Below are 19,137 nucleotides of genomic sequence, written 5' to 3' on the forward strand. Positions count from 1 at the left end.
TTCTGCCTCGGGTTGCTACGCTAGCATCGTTAATTCCTCCCCAAATTTCTATGAGCAGCTCTCACTTCCGCCCTTAGAGAGGGAAAGCAAACGAAAGTTGAGGCCTCGGTAAGCGTTTCAAGTCTAACTCTACGCTGCCCGTCTGAAAAATGGGTCCAATCTCTAGCGTGCTAATGACGTCAGTCGAGAGGGCGGTACTCTGCCAGGTCCTGAAAGAGAGAGAGTTGTAAATTGCCGACATTTCCCCTCTTCTAAAAATATTCTAAGGGCTACGAAGAAACACGTTGTTGTTTATTTGCGGGATATTCGAGTGTGGTAACCCGACGCGGTAGCGCGCGAAAGGCAATTAAAAGCCGGTTTGTGTGGAGGTGGGCGAGTGTGTAGGACCTCCGCTTTCCCCGGGACCTGAAGGGGTCAAAGGTGAAAGGCCAGTAACGACAGCGGCGCGAGGCGAAGGGGTTCAGGGATGGCCAAGCACCACCCGGATTTGATCTTCTGCCGCAAGCAGGCGGGCGTAGGTGAGCCCCCCCTTCCTTCCCCCTTTCCCTCGGACCGGGAGCCTCGGGGTGCCTGGGCTGCGCGCGCGGCGGGAGGTGGCGGAGAGCAGCGGCCGGGAAGGCCCCACCGGTCGGGTCTCCGAGGCGGGAGGCTCGACTGACTTCTGCCCTGGTCCAAACGGCAAAACGCGGCGGCGGCGCCTCACGTCTGAAACGGAATTGCGAACCGGCGCGTGGACTGAGAGCGCTTGGGCCTCACTCGTTGTGCCTCACTCGGAGCCGCCCAATAAAATCGATCGGCGGGAGATTCAGAAATGGACAGGCGAAACCTCATTCCCCGCACTCGCAAGCGGCAGTGAACTCGGGGGATTCCGTGCCCTCAGATGCAGTGATAGTCGCAGGCTTAGGTGGCTTTAGAAGGAGCTTTAAATCAGCCGAAGTCTAGTCCGTTTAACCGCTAGCCGTGATAGCTGAATTCAGAGCATAAGTTCTGTATAAAGTAGTTGCTCCTTAATGACTCTCCCATCCTCAAGTTGCCAGCTGGCCCCTAGGATGGTTTATATTGCATACAAATGCATCTCTGGAGCCCATCACTGTTCCTCTCCCCCCCCCCCCCCGTCAGATATTCCTTAACACAGTGCAGTGTTCGTCTGCCAACCTTGCAGCTGTCATAAGCAGACCTAGATGGAAAAACAAGTACTGTATATCTGCTGCATCATTGTGGCTTGTAGATGGAAGCACTTATGTCCTGCTTTATAATATTAGAACATGATTTGCACACTTAAGTTCTGATCAATCCCTAGCATCTAATTAAAAGGATTTCAGCTAGCTGGGCTGCAAAAGAGGAGATCCTCTTGCAACCAAATACAGCGGTACCTCGGGTTACATACGCTTCAGGTTACATATGCTGCAGGTTACAGACTCCGCTAACCCAGAAATATTACCTCGGGTTAAGAACTTTCCTTCAGGATGAGAACAGAAATCGTGCTCCGGCGGCGCGGCAGCAGCGGGAGGCCCCATTAGCTAAAGTGGTGCTTCAGGTTAAGAACAGTTTCAGGTTAAGAGCGGACCTCTGGAACGAATTAAGTACTTAACCCGAGGTACCACTCTACTTGCTTAAAGTGGAATGAATGTTGTATCAGTTACAACAGTTTTACATGTTTCCTATATGAGTCACATAGTCCTAGCTAACGTCCTACATTTCTGTCCCCTTCCCTCCTGCTTTTAACTGATATTTTATTAACTGCTTCTTAGCAGCAAGGATTTTTTATTTTATTTTTAATCATACTTGCTACAAGATTTTCCTACCATACAACTACAGGTATTGGGCCTCCTGTCCTCTTATTTACCTTTGGAAGTTGTAAGTTTACATGATGCTGCGTCACTCTCAGCCTGTGACGTACATGAGACATAAGGCTTTGCTATTGTATTTTCATCAAAATAGCGTATTCTTTGCCTTCATTCCCTATGAGTATTACATTCTTACTGTTGTTTTGAAAATGACAAGCTCTAATCTTGGCAAAACACGTTAGGCAGAGTGAGGAAAGATTATGTTTGCTTTAAGTTTAATCTTGCCAATACAGTATTAACAGTGAAAGCCTACGGTTGCATTCCTAAACATACGTGCCTGGAAGCAGGTCCCACTGTTTGAAACTGAAGGGAAAATATAAAGGCTGCTTCTTAAAATATACTCAGGTACTTTGTGCCATGTGGCCTTGCTGCCACTGCACTGTATCTAGCTACTCACTGATTACAGTTCATTCAGTTTACCTTTGACTAAGCATGGATAGGATCAGCCCCGAATATCAGTCTGGATAGGATCTTCTTACGGAATATTAAAAGTTAAGTGTTTATTAAACGTTTTAGTTTATTGCCTTTAAAACCTATTATTCTCTCATAGTTCACCCATCCCCACCTGAATATGAGGTTAATCCTGAAGAGTAGTACAGTGGTACCTCGGGTTAAGAACTTAATTCGTTCTGGAGGTCCATTCTTAACCTGAAACTGTTCTTAACCTGAAGCACCACTTTAGCTAATGGGGCCTCCTGCTGCCGCTGCGGCACTGCTGCACCATTTCTGTTCTCATCCTGAAGCAAAGTTTTTAACCCGAAGTACTATTTCTGGGTTAGTGGAGTCTGTTACCTGAAGCATCTATCATCCGAGGTACCACTGTACAGATTCTAGAAATAATGTGGAACTTTCAGAATTTCCAAATGAATGTTATTCATTTTTCTCCATTTTTATTGCAGCTATTGGACGACTATGTGAAAAATGTGAGTATAGCTTTTTACATACTGTGTGTCTTCTGTGATTTGGAGTCCAATATAGTGAATCAGGATTTCTTCCAAGCTGAGTAAAGTCTGTCTTCTAAAATGCAATTAAACCTATAGGTATAACCAGTGCATTTTTTCTAGAAAAAAAGGTGCCAGTACTCACCGTGAAGTTGTTACAGTAAGTGCCACAATTTTTAACAACAAAATAAGGTGTTGCTAGTGCATACTCTTGAGTACCCCCTGAAAACAAGCACTGAGTATGATGCCATTTTAAGTTTAAAATTCTAGCTACACATGTAGTATAATCCTATATTTGCATATTCAGAATTTTCCCACTATGTTCACTGAAACGTACTCCCAGGCAAATTAGTATAGAACTGCAGCGTGGATGTTCAAGACTTGCCATAGACTTGAGAAACTTCACCTTTTCACCTAAACCTGAAACACTTTCGAATCTAAACCCAAGAGAAGAGAAGGAATATAAAAATTGGCAACATACCTATATGTTTACTTTAGATAATTTAAAAATAAAGTAGTCATGGTGGATCAATGCTATATAGATTATAAGGGGGGTGAAACAAGTTGGTAAGAGAAGAAAGGAAAGGTTTGAAAAATGTATCAAAACATGGCAGCCATTCCCTCCAATCCCCTTTTAACTTCATGCTTCCTAAGAGCTTTGCAGTGTTAAGCAGGGATGTCTGTGTTGCTCCAGTACTACGGTAGCTACATTTTCCTCAAACTTAGAATGTCTGAAGAGACTATGGGCTGTTTCAGATGTAACGTTAAACCATAGTTTGGCACTGGCAACTTAAGACTTCACGGAAGCAGACCAGGAAAGCAAGGCACCTGTGAAAAGAAGGAAGATGTGCACCAGCCACAGGCTTCTTGATGCACCACATCATGCTTTGGACTTTTGTCCAATCCAGCCCACAGAAAACACTCTTAGCATTCCTGATATGCTGCAGCTGTCTTTACTGGCATTTTAAGACGTAACAGTCACACATGCATTAGCATGTGTGCTAATCAGGGGCAGTGAAATTCAGGCTCAGGGGCCAAATTCCAGGCCTTTCTGCCTGGCCCCTGGAATTCTCCCCAGTACACACCTCACTGATCATGCTTCACACCCCAGGAGCTCTTGCCTGGCTGGAATGTGTCCTTGAACTCTGATAATTCCTCTTGTAGTCATGGATGGAGGATAGAGAGGGTTGATTGAGTGTGCATAGAAACTATTTTACAAAGGTAAAATTTAAATTTGGTGCCATGCCCACTTTTGCCCCACCTCACCCCACCCACCATTGGCATGTAGCCCCAGGAAGGCTGCCCAGAAAAGAATGCAGCCCTTGTGTTGAAAAAAGACACACATCCCTGCACTCCGGAGTCTCCAAAGCACTATTGCAGCTGTTCCTCTGGTCCTTAAAAAGCACAGGTACCTGTAAAGTGAAAGCAAAACTTCAGGCCACATAATGACCAGGCTGTCCATTTTGAGGTGAAACTAGGCAGAAGTAAAGGATGTCAGAAAGAATAAAAGGATGTCAGAAAGGATGAAGTTATGGGCAGATTTTGGCTTTTCTTAATATCTCTATTGGGGTAACATATGCTGTCTCTCCTGGTCATAAAAAGGACAGGATAACAGCACAAGCTATTGCAGACAGGAAAGAGATGCTTTTTCAGCCCAGCGATGCAGAGTAAGAGAGTAGAAGGTGCTGCACTTGGGTGCTTCCCAGGGCTACTTGCCACACAAATGAAATGGCTCCCTACTCCTGCCCCATCCTCGAAACTAGAAATACAGCAGGACTGGGGGGAAACTATGAGATGGTCTATTGTAGCTGTCACCCAGGAGATTATCAGCATTCTTAAAAATAATTTGTTCACCTTCCAAAAGAAAGAGCAAGTTAAACAAGTCCTTAGTCGGAATAAAGATTAGATGGACGAGGGTAATGGGATATGAAGCTCTTCGTCGTTTGGTCATTTGCTTGGATATGGTCCAGGCTGGCAGTGCTTGTCATTGCCATCTGTTGGCTATTTACTTACTTGCTAACTTTGGTTCCATACCTCAAGAGCTATCTACAGCAATACAGTGGTACCCCGCTAGACGAATGCCCCGCTAAACGAAAAATGCGCAAGACGAAAGGGCTTTGCGATATTTTTTCCGCTTCGCAAGACGAATTTTTCTATGGGGCTGTCTCGCAAAACGAATTTTTTTCTGTGGTCTCCCTTTTTTTTGCCTTTTCTGAAAGGCGCTAAGCTGCTTATCTGTAAATTGCCGCTAAGCCGCTTATCTGTCAAATACCGCTTATCAGCTGATAAGCGGTACTCCGCAAGACGAAAATCCCTGCAAGACGAAGGCACCCACAGAACGGATTATTTTCGTCTTGCGGGGCACCGCTGTAATGGCTTCAATTATGTATGTGTGCACTTGCCCGTTCAGCCTTTCCTAAAGCCAAATTAAGAAAAGAAGATCACTGAATATACCTTTCAAGTGTAGAAGATTGCATTGGCATTATATGATTGATGTATTTGTGACGCTGCATTCTGTGTTCATCCCTGCACAGAGATGCTGATTTGGTGTTACATATGATTAAAAAATTCAAAAAATGTGGCAGACTGGTTTATGGAGAAGTTCAATCAAATGCCAATTGCTTTGGGCTTTTATCTGTAAACAACTCAAGCCATTGTATTTGGGGTGTGGCAACTCCACCTTAAACACATCTGCCTGGAAGCAAACCCAGTTAACGCCTTGCTTTTGTAGCATGTTCTGTGGGTAATCTAATAGGCTGTGTATATTCTTTCTGTGAGTGGCTTGTCTGCATCTTTTCTTTCAGTTGAAATACGTGTATTTATTTTGCAGGTGATGGCAAGTGTGTTATTTGTGACTCTTATGTGCGGCCCTGCACACTGGTGCGCATATGTGATGAGTGCAACTATGGGTCTTATCAAGGGCGCTGTGTGATATGTGGAGGTCCTGGTGTCTCTGATGCATACTACTGTAAAGAATGCACCATCCAGGAGAAAGATGTAAGATTGTTACAGGGGTTTGCATTTTTCCGCTCTCTAAGTTGCAATTGTTTGTTCTTAAATATTATCGCTGGCCTATGTGTTGGTAAACATCTGAAGCCTGGGATGTTTATATTCTAATATCTATATGCTCTCATGTCCAGTACCTTCAATAAAGGCCTATTCATACTTGTCTCTTTCGAAAGCGCCCTAAAACGAACATAATTTATGGCTGAATACCAGTAGACAGATTTCATTCATGCCTTAGATTACAAGAGATCAAGGACAGGGGTTTAAAAAATAAAAATCAGCATTGGTAGTTGAACCTTTTATATAAAATTATAGTATCAACTACCAGCTGTTGTAGTGTAGTAATATTCTAAACAGCAATCTGGGTTAGCAGTCTTGGGGTGGGGTGGTTTGTAAGTAGCAATGGTAGCAGATTTTCTCCCCAGTGACACAGTCCAACAAATTCCTTTGTAATGTCACTTGTTGAGATTCCTCCGTTGCAGGAGGTTAGACTAGATGACCCTCAGGGTCCCTTCTATGAATTTGGGACACCTTATATTTTTGTGTGAGGATGGGTATTACAGTGTTGCAACAGTAGAGCTGGTGTTCTTCTGTACCAGAAACCCTTACAGTAAGAGCAGATTCAGACTGTTTTAACAATGAATGAGTACAGGAAAAAATGCCTTGACTCTAAAGTGGCCTTGTGAAAAATAGGTCAGGGCTCATGCATCTTTAATAGTTGTAGAGAAGAGGGAAGGTACATCTGTTAAAGGTGCAGGAGCTCCTGTGCTCTCTTTTTTCACCTCGCTGCTCTAATTGTACCACAGAAATGCAATTATCTATAAAGTGAAATGCACCTGTTTTGCTGGTTACTACACAGGGACAATAGAAGTGACCTTGTTCCTACCCAGCCATCTCGCATTTGAGTTGAAAAATAAGCAGAAGTAGAGAGCATGGCTCTTGAAAATGGAGTAGCTGACAATTAGCTTCATTCTCTCTGATACTAACTGTGTAGGAAGAGCTTGGGAGGAGGAGGTTTTTAAAAAGGAAAGGCTTTTTGAATTTGCATATACATTACTTGATGATTTGCAGTTGAGTGTGTATTGACTACCTCCATTTAAAAGTACTGTTTGAGATGCTGTGACATTAGAGCCATCTATGGTGTGATAGATGCTTTATGAGTAAATTGACATTGGATTCCACAGTTGAGTGCATGTTGAATGTGTGCATAAACTCGTCTCAGCTGTAGACAGAAAAGAAGGCACTAGGGCTGCTAGACAGTATGAAGAAAATGGGTCAGTAACAATGGGTTCTTTTAGCATAAAGTACTGCTGCACCCAGGTTAAGATGGAATTCTATGAAGAGGATCCTCTCCAAATCAGACAGATGCTGAAATGGCGAGGCCATGAAGTGCAGTTGGAACTGGTTTTAAAGCTATTTCTATACTTGTGGGAAGTTTGTCAGTGAATACAATAGGGTAGCCAGGTGAAAAAGAGGCCAGGGCTCCTTCACCTTTAACAGTTGTGTGGGCGCCCTATCTGCTTTTGCATCTGATCACACAGTCGTGAAAGTGCCCCTCCAGAAAACGTAGCATAGGGCACGCACAAAATGTGTCTCTTCAGACTGGGGAGGTATTTATTGATTTCCTGTGTCAAAGTGTAAACTGAGGAAAATATTGCATCTGCTGAGAGGGTAGGTTGGTGAACAGAATCCAGTACCCTGCAAAAAGTTCACAGATCTATCAGCTTAAATGTAACTGAAAACTATGTAAGGTGGGTTCCTTCAGCTGTAACTGTACCACGCTCTGTTTCTTCATCCCTTCGCAGCAGCTATTGGAACAATAGGCAGTCCCTGCCTACCCTGTATCCAAACTACCCTGGCATATTCAACAGCAAATGATCTTCTACCTGTCTAACCCTGTAGCTGCCATTACAGCAGCTGTTAGAAACTGAGATATGGAAGATAGCAGCCAAATGGCACCTTAAACCTATGTTATGGGTGCAGCAACAGAATGTCTAGGTGCGCTTTTTTTGTAACAAGCATACAAAGCTGAAAATGAATGAACTGCAGCTAAAATATTATGTTCATTTTTCACGTGCTCTAGTCCTTCCCCTGCCTACCCTCCTAATATTTTTCAGAGGGTCTCTTCTCCAGCCTTCAGAGACTAGCTGGAAGTGGGGAGGCAGAAAAGGGTCCTCCTTTCCTTCCACTCTGCAGTTTTTAATCTGAACTCTTAGGCACAGTACTGCGCCCAGAGCTCAGAAACTGCTCGTGCTAATGAAATTCCCTGTCACAAAGGGAGTTTCGAACACTGCATGCCAGTAGCAGTCTGTAAGGTGCCACAGAAATGAGAAAGAATGCAAAATGGAGAAGCTTCTCAAAAGTGCCAACTGAGATTCATTACAGCTCAGTGCATTTCAGAACATCAATTCTTTCTTCAGGAACTACCATAAGCCATCAAATTCTGTAAGTCGAACAGCAGCATGCTATTTGACTCCTTGAGGAGCTCACATGTTGGCTTTCTGTTGCTTTTTCATTTTCTAGCTCTTATGGTGGTTTAGATAAATCTGAAAATATGCTGATGTATCCGCAGAAACCTGAAGCAAAGTTTTTGAGTCGGGCTTGCAAAGTGCTTAATCTTCTTGCCCTGTACAGCTCTTAATATTTCTCACTGTCCATGCCTGCTTTCTTTGGGTAGCCATGTCATACTCAGAATAGAAACATTAAATCAATGGACTTTCAGTAAGTCAGCCATCACTAACTTAAATATGTTGATTTTCATGGGTCTACAGAGTATGACTTTGATCTTTTAATTCCTCTGTCTTTGCAAAAATACTCCAAATTCCGCAAAGTCCCAAACACCAAGGCCAGATTAAATAAAGGAACTTTGTGCAACTTATTCTGGATGTAGAATTCATACGCCCCTGGTAGAGAAAATTGAATTGCAGCACTATCCTAAAATAGTGTACTCAGAAATAATTAAGAATATGTAGAATTGCAGCCTTTGTGGCAGAATCACTGTTGGACTTCAAATGGAAGGATGGCATAACTATCTGTAGCCAGTACGTGTATCAGAATCGGGTCTAGTGTTGAGTGATGATTAATTTTTTCTTGCACACCCTATCTGAGCTGTGAAGTAACTTGTATGATACATTTATTAGCATTACCCTTGTTCTAACCATATCCCTTTTCTGTTCCTTTTCAGCGAGATGGCTGTCCCAAGATTGTCAATCTGGGCAGCTCAAAAACAGATCTCTTCTATGAGCGAAAGAAGTATGGCTTTAAGAAAAGGTGATCCCATCTCCACCATGGTACATTTGCTGGAGACTGCAAGGATTCTTTTTTTAAAAAAGGACTGCCATCTTACTGGAAAGCAGCTCATTTGTTCTTAGTCCTTAAAATTTGTTGCAGAAACTAGTATGTAAAACTCAATTTGGAGGTTGCTGTCTTCCCTGCCATTCCTCAGTGGTCCCTAATGTTACCAAGGGAGTTGAGCATTTTTATTGCATCTGTGTCTCGGAGGAAGGAGATTTACATTTCAGCCCCTGTGACTTCCAATCTACCCCTTTATAGATAAGCAACCTAAATTTCTGTTGACTGAATCCTTTCACTTAGTGTTATGACCGTGCCTATATTTTCTCTGACGTAAGCCAAGCCACAGCATCTTTGTGAATTATGCATCAATAAAGTTTTATAGTAGTCTTCTAAAGGAGGGTCCTGTCTCTAAATCTCTCCATGTTGTTCTTTCTGGGCTCCTGTTGTTAGATATGTATAAAATGATATCCTCCAACAGTGGCAAGTTTGAAGTCCACAGCACTGAAAGGCTTTAAAGAACAGCAGTTCATATTGTCTTAGCATGTGTCTTGCATCAGTGTGAAATGCTTATGCTGTAAAACCACCATTCTTGCCTACTGTTGAAAAAGTCTAGTTGCCATTTGAGATTTACCCAGTTTTGTTCTAGTGCAATTATCCACATAGAACTAGTTCAGCAGCAGGAAAATGACATCCTACTGCTGCTACAGACAAAGACCCATGAGAAGCAGACTATAAAAAGATGGGTGTTGCCCTGCCCAGATTATTCTTCCATCCCATAAATGGCATTGTTATGAGCTGTGATTACCAGATTCCAAATCACAGCCAGACATTGTGCACAAGTTGTCGTCTCTGAAAGGAAATAGTTGGTGTGGTAAAAGGTGTGGTAATAAACGTGTACTTCTAAACACCAAGGTGCCTCTACATGGTAGAAAGCTACTCTCCACAGAACAGGTTCAGCAAGAGAAGCAGCAAGCTTTCTACATACTCGCAACCCTGGACCTCAGCCTTTGCTTCCAGGGTTTCTGAAAACAGGTCACTCTTAACTGACCTTATTCAATTCCATAGTCCACTGTGCCTGTTAGACAAAGCATATTAACACACCACTACAGCATAGCCATGAATAACACTGTTTCTCAAATGCTATAACTAGAACAGGTCTCGGTATACTCTGTACTAGCTCCAAAAGCTTACTTTTGGAATTTTGATTTTTATAGCTGGGTTCGTAATATTTCTTGTCTTTCCTATTTTTTTAATGCGGGTGAAGCTTTTTTTCTTTTTACACAAAATGGTAATGGCTCTAGGCTGTTACTGAGCTAGTGCTGGGGACCAATAAGATATATTACCTTTGGGGAGCAATTGGATGGGAGGATGGGCCCAGAATGGAAAGACTCAAGACGCAAAATATTGTAAATCTATCCAGTCATGTAGCCACCAGTGCCACAATGGGGCAGTGTGTCTGGCTGTTAACCAGAAGGTTGGTGGTTTGAGCCCTCCCAGGGATGGCTGTGGGCAGGATTCCTGCACTGCAGGGGCTGACTAGATGACCCTTGAAGTCCCTTCCAACTCTACAATTCTACGCTTCTATGATAAATTAATTCTCAAAATGAAGACTCTGTACTCTAGATTGGTAGTGCTTGCAACCCCAGTTTGGCACAGCCATGTCTTCATCTGTCCTACATCAGACATCATATCAGGTATAAAGCAGGGAGGCATGGCTTAGCCCAAATAACCTAATGGGCCAAATGGAGAGGACTGGTGGGCCATAGGTTCCCCACATTGGGTATATGATGTGGAATGGTTGAAAATGGCAAGAAAAAGAAGATGATGTGAAAAAGCATGAAAAGTGTTCAGAACATGACTTGTGACATGATTTGTGGATCTTGTCTTGGTCTACTCTATGTTATAGACTAAAATATTTGATAAAAAGAGAAGTGACATTCCTTTTAATGTGAGCTACTGTCTTGTTTAATGTGAGCTACTATCTTGAATCCCCGCGACGGGGTGAGCTTCCATTGCTTGGTCCCTGCTCCTGCCAGCCTAGCAGTTCAAAAGCATATCAAAGAGCAAGTAGATAAATAGGAACTGCTCTGGTGAGAAGGTAAACGGCATTTCCATGCGCTGCTCTGGTGCGCCAGAAGCGGCTTAGTCATGCTGGCCACATGAGCTGTATGCCTGCTCCCTCGGCCAATAAAGTGAGATGAGCACTGCAACCCCAGAGTCGTCTGTAACTGGACCTAATGGTCAGGGGTCCCTTTACCTTTACTGTCTTGTTAATGAGGAGTTTTGCTTCTACTTGGCACAGATATCTTAAATTTGATGTCTTTGTGTAATGTAGCCTTTCTCAAACTTGTTGGACTACGACTCCCATCATCCCTGACCACTGGTCCTGGTATCAACAACATCTGGGGACCCAGGTTTGAGAGACTGGTTTAATCCCTAAGAGTCCAACAAAAGTGACAATGTAAAGCAGGCTGCTCAGATAAGAAATTTATTCTGATTTCTTTGCAACTTTTTGTTATGAGACTAAACATCTTATCACCAAGCTGGATGAATTCCACTAGCCGCATGTGGCAGCCATCTAGGGGCTCAATAAACTTGATTTTACTTCCTTCCTGGACCTGCAAAATTGGAATGGGGGAGTGCTTGGCATGCCACAATAATGTGGCTGGTGGGCTATTTTCAACTTGAAAATTACAAATTATACAGGCCTGCATTAGTAAATCTCCAGGGAAACCAATGTTACCAAGATACAGTGTGCACTACTTTTAGCGACCTTGGCACTCAAAAGCTTGTACCACTTGATGTGTAGTCACTAATGGCATAGGCTCCTTATCCTTCAGTTACAAAATTTAAAGAGTGTTTTTAAAAGATTTAAAAACCAGTGCAGCCTCTACGGAGAATAGCTTCTCCAAACCTGCATTTACCAATCCTAAATCCAGTCACTGTATTTCAGCCTGGCTTTTCCTCTGAAAATGGAGCCCAAAGCCTGCCTTGTGAGATTATTGTATAGAAAGAATGAAGCAAAGATTTATGGTATGGATGCTGTACTCATGTTGTTTCCTACAATAATACAATTTGTAAAAAAAAAACAACCATACACACAAAACTTGCATGAAGGTCTGTGTAAATTGTGCTCTTTGGTGTTGAGAATATATTATGTACCTTTCAACTAGCCCTGCTTAAAATGCATTGTTATGTTCATATATATGCCTTTGTGTCCCATTAGATGCACAGCTGGCCAAGTTCTATGAAAATAAAACTTGCAATGTTTTGTCTAGGCCTAGAAAGGAGTCATAACTACTAAGCTGAAATTTGCTCATGTGAGGAGACCTGGAATGGCCCATAATAGTCCGTTAGTAATATGCTTTAATCATGTGTATCACATGCCTGATCATCTTCCTGAGTCTTACATGTAACCATCAGTAGTTCTCAACAACTCAGTAGTTCTCTGTCTCATGGCTTCTCAGACTATTCTTGTCAAGGGAGCAATTATCTTACCTGGTCAAGTTTTCCCAAGTCAGGTGAGCACTTGAGGGAAGGCATAAAGACTGTGAAAAACAGAGTTGCCCCCAAGATTCCCAGCTTAGTAAGTCAACTCAGGGAAATGGACATAAAGGAGGAATGAGGAATCTATGGTGTTGGATGCCTACATCCTATCATCCCCAGTGAGCACGATCAATCATCAGGAGGAATGGAATTTGTAGTCCGATAATATCTGGATGGCCACAGGTGCCCTATTAATGCCATAAATCAAGAAGAGGGTGGAGGAGAATGGCTTCTTCCTTCCCTCACAAAAGTCCACACCTCTCACCTTCCAGTCTTAAGATATAGAGAACTAAATTGGAGGATGATTTGAGATGAATAAGTCTGACTTTGTAGTATATATTGTGTTTTGCACCTTCATGGTGAGTAACTGCTCCTTGTCAAACTGTTTCTTCATTTGAAAGGCAGGAAAGAACTAATTTACTTGGGTTGTAAGTGTCAGGTGATGCAAAGGTAAAGAATGCTGGGCAATGAGTAAGTGCTAATTACACCTAATTATAGACTGACTGGTCTTTCTTGGTATTAAAAACTCACAGCAAAGTTAGTATGGTGGAAGGAATGTTTTTCCTCTCTCCTATGAATAGGATTTATTCAGTCATCGGCAGCAATATTAACTAAGTTTTCTGGATTATTTTTAAAGTGTATTAAATGTGTGTGTTAGTTTCCACTAAAAAGTTCCAAAGCAATTTACAGATAAAAAATACAATAATAAAATTACTAAATACTAAAAACTGATTTAATAATATAATAAAATACCATTAGGGCTGCCCATGTGCCTGGGAAATTTTAAAAAAGTGCAAAAAAGTTTCATCCAATTTAAAATCAATTAAAATGTAATCTTAGGCTGCAATCCTATACTCGCCTAGGAATAAGTTCCACTGAAGTCAATGGAGTTTACTTCTGAGTAGACATGTATAGGATATTGCACTGTTAGAAAAGCTACATAAATTGCAGTGTCAGTTTGAAACTGGACTGGTCAGTCTAATGTAAGGCTGGTTTACTATAAGCAAAATAAGGAATAGCTGGATTTAATAATAAATTGTGTGTCTTTGCTGAAAATGTTTTCTATTTCAGTTTGTCTTCCTAATTCTCCCTGACTGGTTCCAAATGGATACGAATGATGAAAAGATCGTGGAAATATAGATGCAATAATTGACAGATATATCTGAGAATAGACGTGTGTGCTGCATTTCAATGTATTGTGGAGCAAGCCTTACTGAATACACAAGGATCTGTTTTTTCATAAACATGCATAGTGGTTCAGGGTGCATGTAGTCCTTCAAGTATAGCATAGATGACTGGAATATTATATTTCACCTTTGTAAAAAGAGCACATGAACCATGGAAAAATTAATGCTTGAGGCATCTCTACATAGTATGTCAGTGGACAGTTCTGGGTGTCATTGCCTTTATTTAAATATTTGGAACATTGTCTGCCTAATAAACAACCAAATATGCTGGCAAAAGAATATGATATTATAAGTGGGGCCTGCAACAAAATGTTATTACAATTTATATAATTATTTTCCCCTACCTTTGCTTATTTTCGGGTTCTCTCAAGCATGTTGATATTTTTACTTCTTGTATTTTCAGTAGCCCCATTTTGGCTACATAGCCGTCGTAACTCAGCAACTGAGTTTGCTATTAATATACGTTATGATTATGGTGATCATATAGCCTACATATAGAACATAACCTGTTATGCTAGATTGCATACTGGGCTGTACATTTATTACATTCTAATTATATGAGCTTCCAGGATTTAAGATACAGTAGTTCTAATAGAACTGTGCTGTAAATGAGCTTAAGGTCCATTTACTTTTATGGAACAAATGAGGTCCCACTGAATTCAATAAGACACTTCCAGGTAAATGTGTATAGAAATGCTGCTGTAATTTCATTTTACTGGATGTAGATTGAGTTGACTATATGAAATCTGAAAAACATATCCTTTTGAGCACTCCATTTAGTCTTCTGGACAATGAGATTTAAACTTAAAAAGACTTGCATTAAGTGTGTTTAGGATAGGGACATAATATTTAGTCTCATTTAAGTCAAATTGGTATAATTGTATATTAATTCTGTCCTACCATTCTGTTGTCTGGATTAGCAGGTTTACTAACATCCTGTTGGACAAACGCATTATTTTAACTGGTGGAGCTGTTATGTTCACTCTGGGCACAATCCACCAAGTTTTCCTACTATGCATAGGAAACTACAAACGTCCTACTGAGTGGAATAGAGATGAGCAGTACAATGAACAACAGGAATAGTAATCCAGGTTTAAAACATGTCAAATTTATTTTTAATAATATAGGGCAAATTATCCTATTGATACAAGTAATATTTCATTTCATATTAATTAATCATTCATGGTATGCCCACAGCAGGTGCATTAATTTCAGTGAGGTTTACTTCCAAGCATATATATTTAAAAATGCAGCCTTACAGCTCAGTACTGAACTGTGCTTTTGAGTAAACAAGCCACATTGAAATGTGGACTTTCGAGTAAGCGCAGTTAGGATTAGACTCGTTATGTGACTGGCAAAATTGTACTTATATGCTTGTTTACATCTCTGGAGCTTCTAGTAGAGGTGTAATAAATAAATATTATCATACGATAAAAATCAGTAACATGAATGCTGTAGAAGATATTTCTACTGGCTTTAGGACTATGCCAAAGCCCCTGGCGTTTGTTGTAAGTAGTAAATGCAGCTCTCACATGCTTAACTCTGAATAGGAGGAATAAGGAGTAGAGAGACACTTTATCTACTATAAGACCTAAATGGTTCATACAGGGCAGTCTAAACCTGTCATGCTTTCCTGCTTGTGTGCTATACAGACAGGCAAAAGAAAAACATAGAATAATTTCCATAGCTAATAGGGGTTTAGATGCACAGAATGTGTCTCTACACCTCCCTATAAACAACCAATGAAATGCTCTATGGAGACGCATATTAAACAGCATATTTGTCCACGGGAGTAGATAAAATACAACACATCCCTTATTTTTAACAGCACAGCTTCACATCGTTCCTTAAGTCTTGTTTTTAACCTTCCTTTGGCAACTTCAGGCCTAGGGAACCTACAGGCAAAAAACTACACTTCCCAGCAACCTAGTTGCCTTTCCAGTTTTACACACAAAACACGCCGACCCCACCCCGCTTTTAGCCTACTGGTTAACGCAGCAGACCAATCTGCAGAACCCCCTAACGACTCCAGCCAATGGAAAGGCTGTTGCTAGCATGGTGCTGTTATTTTTAGAACAGCCTGCGCTCCTACACCTTGCAGGTTGTTCTGCCTATCTCAGTGCTTGCGTCTGAAGTTACGTCGACGAAGGCAAATGCACAGGCGCACTGCTGAAAAAGTAGTCCCTGAATCGTGCGGAGTAGCACCTGCAATTGAGAGCGGGGAAACGTGCTCCATGAATAGTTAAAATGCCATCTGACATCCGTGCCTTGTGGGGTTTTGTTTAGGGGCTGTGAGCTGATTTGAATACCCTCCGGCATTTGAAGGATGAAAATAAACAGGGAAATAGAGGTGCGCTTCTGTGCAGCCTGCAGTTCGCGTGCTTTAACGCAAGGCAGCCAGTGGGGAGATCTGATGGCGCACGCCAGCCCCTTATGCCACCGTGTTACAAATAAATACGTATATTCTACGCTCGGATTCCAACGAAAAAAATCAAATTGGGTTTGTCGATCGACGAATAGGACACGCTCGCGCACACGCAGATCTCAATAGTCTGGTTTAACCACGGGGATAACTCCCAAGAAAATTGGGGTGGACAGTATTTGGGGAATGGATCGCAGAGATCCTTCTGCTCCAGGATCTGTTTTCCGTGCCAGCAAAAGGTTTGGGTTGTTGTGAAGCGAGAGCGTATCCTGAGACTGCGCAATGTGCCTCTGAGTGCCCTCTCCATAGATTGAAGGGGAAGGGGCCAAGACTACCTCACGCATTTTAAGCGAGCTCTTAAGAAAGTTCATGCACTCAAAAAGCAGGTAGTTTTAAGCTTGCCACAGAGCTGTGAAGTCGTAGCCCACGGTTTCCAGGCAAGGGCAAACCCTCCCTTCTCTCTTTCCCCTTTAAAGAAACTAACAGCTGCCATTTTTTGAAAGATCCTATGGTCGGGGATCCAATTTCCTGCCATGACAAGACTATTTTAGCAGCTACAGGAACAACAGCCAAATAGGTTTTTGTCTCCGATTCCGCACCAACACCACTTTGTCAATGCTAGATACAGACAAGTCATCCGTTGCACACCAAAGGAGTGGACTCTTGCATATAATGAAACGGATTCTCTTTCACGAAAGCTCATGCCATAATAAATGTGTTTACCTTTAATGTGCCACAGGGTTCTTCGATGTTTTTGTAGCAACCAGCTAACAGCTACCTGCCTGGAAAACGCTACTTTTGAGTAAGTCCCATGGAACTTAATGGGGCTTGTTTTTGAGTATACATGATGTATAGGATTTCTCTCTTGGTAAGCCTATTCTGCAGAACACCCTCAAAAGGAAATTATCTTACTGTTCTTTAAAGAAGATTCTTGTCATGCAGAGGTTTGAGAGGAACTTCATAATTAAGATCCTAGAAAAGATGGCTTGAAATTGCTCTCCCAGCCTCCTCAGAGTGGTTTCTCCTTTGGATGGCCACAAGGAATTTAAAAGCTTACCCCACTTACACCCACTTCATGTTTGGGAACAATGCTTGGAAAAGGATGAGTGAAATCTGCAGTGCAGGGTATTTAATTTGATTTACAGAGACAAGTATTATAGAGTGTCAGTTTCACCTGTCAAAATATTGTATGTTTAAAGTGCAGGTGGATTTTTCCTGAGAGGTAAACAGGTACTAAGAGCCAATTGAGTCAATAAGAACAAAATTTTGACTATAATCCTCCATTCACTGAATCAGCTCACAGAAACACTTTTATGGTGTAATTAAGCCAGCTGCTACTATCATCATTTCCTGGTTGAAAAAAGCCCATCACTTATGAAAATGAGGGAAGCAACACGATTTTGATTTAGTGGACTAAAATTATGGACATATTTTATAATAATAATTAACCTCCATTAAGCAGTTCTTAACTAAACTGAATAATGTGTTTGCAAATAGAGGTCCTACTCCGTGGTACAAGCGCTGTTGCCCTAATCTACAAATCCATCCTAAACATGTTTAGCTTGTCACTTTATAAAATGCTATTTCTGCAGCATGTTTATTTTTTAAAATCTAAGCACAGAACCCAATTTTTGTACAGGGCCTACGCTTACCACTAGCCATATGAGGCAACAGATGCTAGGAAGCAGCAGAGGCAGCCTCACAGGCATTCCTCCTGGCTCCAAGATTCACTCTTCGCTGTTGGATGCCAGAGCTCCACCTGCCACATGGCCTGGCCGCCCTAAATGAACCTGCTTCCCACAGGTGTGGTGGAGGCCACTGCCCCATTGCCTGTGATGAAATAAAATCCAGCTACCAGACCAGTTGCATTGTGTATATCAAATGGAAGTAAACCATCTTGTGTTGTACCTCAGGCTGCAAAATGTCTTGGGCTGACCCTGCAGTGAGCATATTTCTAATTCTGGACTACATCACTTATCACCCCTGTCTGTTGGCTGTGCCGTCTGAGGCTGGAGTTGGCATCTGACAGCACCAGACTGGAGGGTTACAGGACTGGGTGAACCAAAATGTTCGGTGGGAAGTGGGAGAGATTGTTCAGTTTCAGTCTAATTCAAATATCCTTCATTGGTATTATGACATACAAACATTATCAACATTTAATGGAGTAAAGTAGGAGGTACAGAATAGGTGTATATTTGTTCAAAGCTACGGTTCTTACTGGAGAAGTAAGCACCGCTGAACATCATGGGGTTTTCTTCCAAATAAACGTGCATAGATACCATCAGGCTATACAATATTTCTTGCTGCATTTGTCAGAGGCAGGAAGCTGCCTTATATCCAATCAGACTATGTGTCCATCTAGCTTAGTATTATCCACACTGCCTGGCAGCTCTCCAGGGCTTTAGTCTGAAATCTTTCTCAGCCCTAACTGAAGATAGCAGAGTAGAATCAAATATAATTACCAACCCTTGTCTCTATATTCACATTCACTAATTGGTGGTGAAAGGTGCTAACCACCCACTCACACCATTAGTGAGGCTTAAGGGTGGGAAATATGGAATTTTCCCACCTCCAGCACATCTTATGGGGCGGGGAGTATTTCTGCCTCCATAAATGATAATGTCTATGGAAGAAAGCTTGTTGGTAGTTATTGCAGATTAATTAACTCAGATTACAAGGGGCAAAGTCTTCAGTATAAAAGCTTGATCTCTCATGCAGTCTAAGCCTATATAGGTTTACTCGGAAGTAAGTAAAGGGGTCCAATCTATTTAAAATTTCCTTGGTTTGTTCTCAGGAGGGTTCTCTGAAGGGTTGAATACAAGTTGTTGCCTGTCACAGAATGAAGAGGGGAAATTCATTAAAACGTACCAAAAAAATAAATAAATATCCGTGGC

At 41.8% G+C, this 19,137-nt stretch overlaps 1 protein-coding gene across 1 annotated transcript; it reads left to right on the forward strand.

Moving 5' to 3' along the window:
• The first annotated feature begins 227 nt into the window (after positions 1-227).
• Positions 228-9,482, forward strand: PHF5A (PHD finger protein 5A). Its single transcript, XM_053406749.1, has 4 exons — positions 228-518; positions 2,747-2,770; positions 5,619-5,785; positions 8,979-9,482. Exons 1-4 carry the CDS (start codon positions 467-469, stop codon positions 9,066-9,068), a joined length of 333 nt encoding a protein of 110 aa, XP_053262724.1. The 5' UTR covers positions 228-466; the 3' UTR covers positions 9,069-9,482.
• The last annotated feature ends 9,655 nt before the right edge of the window (positions 9,483-19,137 follow it).

This window comes from Podarcis raffonei, chromosome 10 (assembly GCF_027172205.1).
Source record: "Podarcis raffonei isolate rPodRaf1 chromosome 10, rPodRaf1.pri, whole genome shotgun sequence".
Classification (NCBI taxonomy): Eukaryota; Metazoa; Chordata; class Lepidosauria; order Squamata; family Lacertidae; genus Podarcis; species Podarcis raffonei.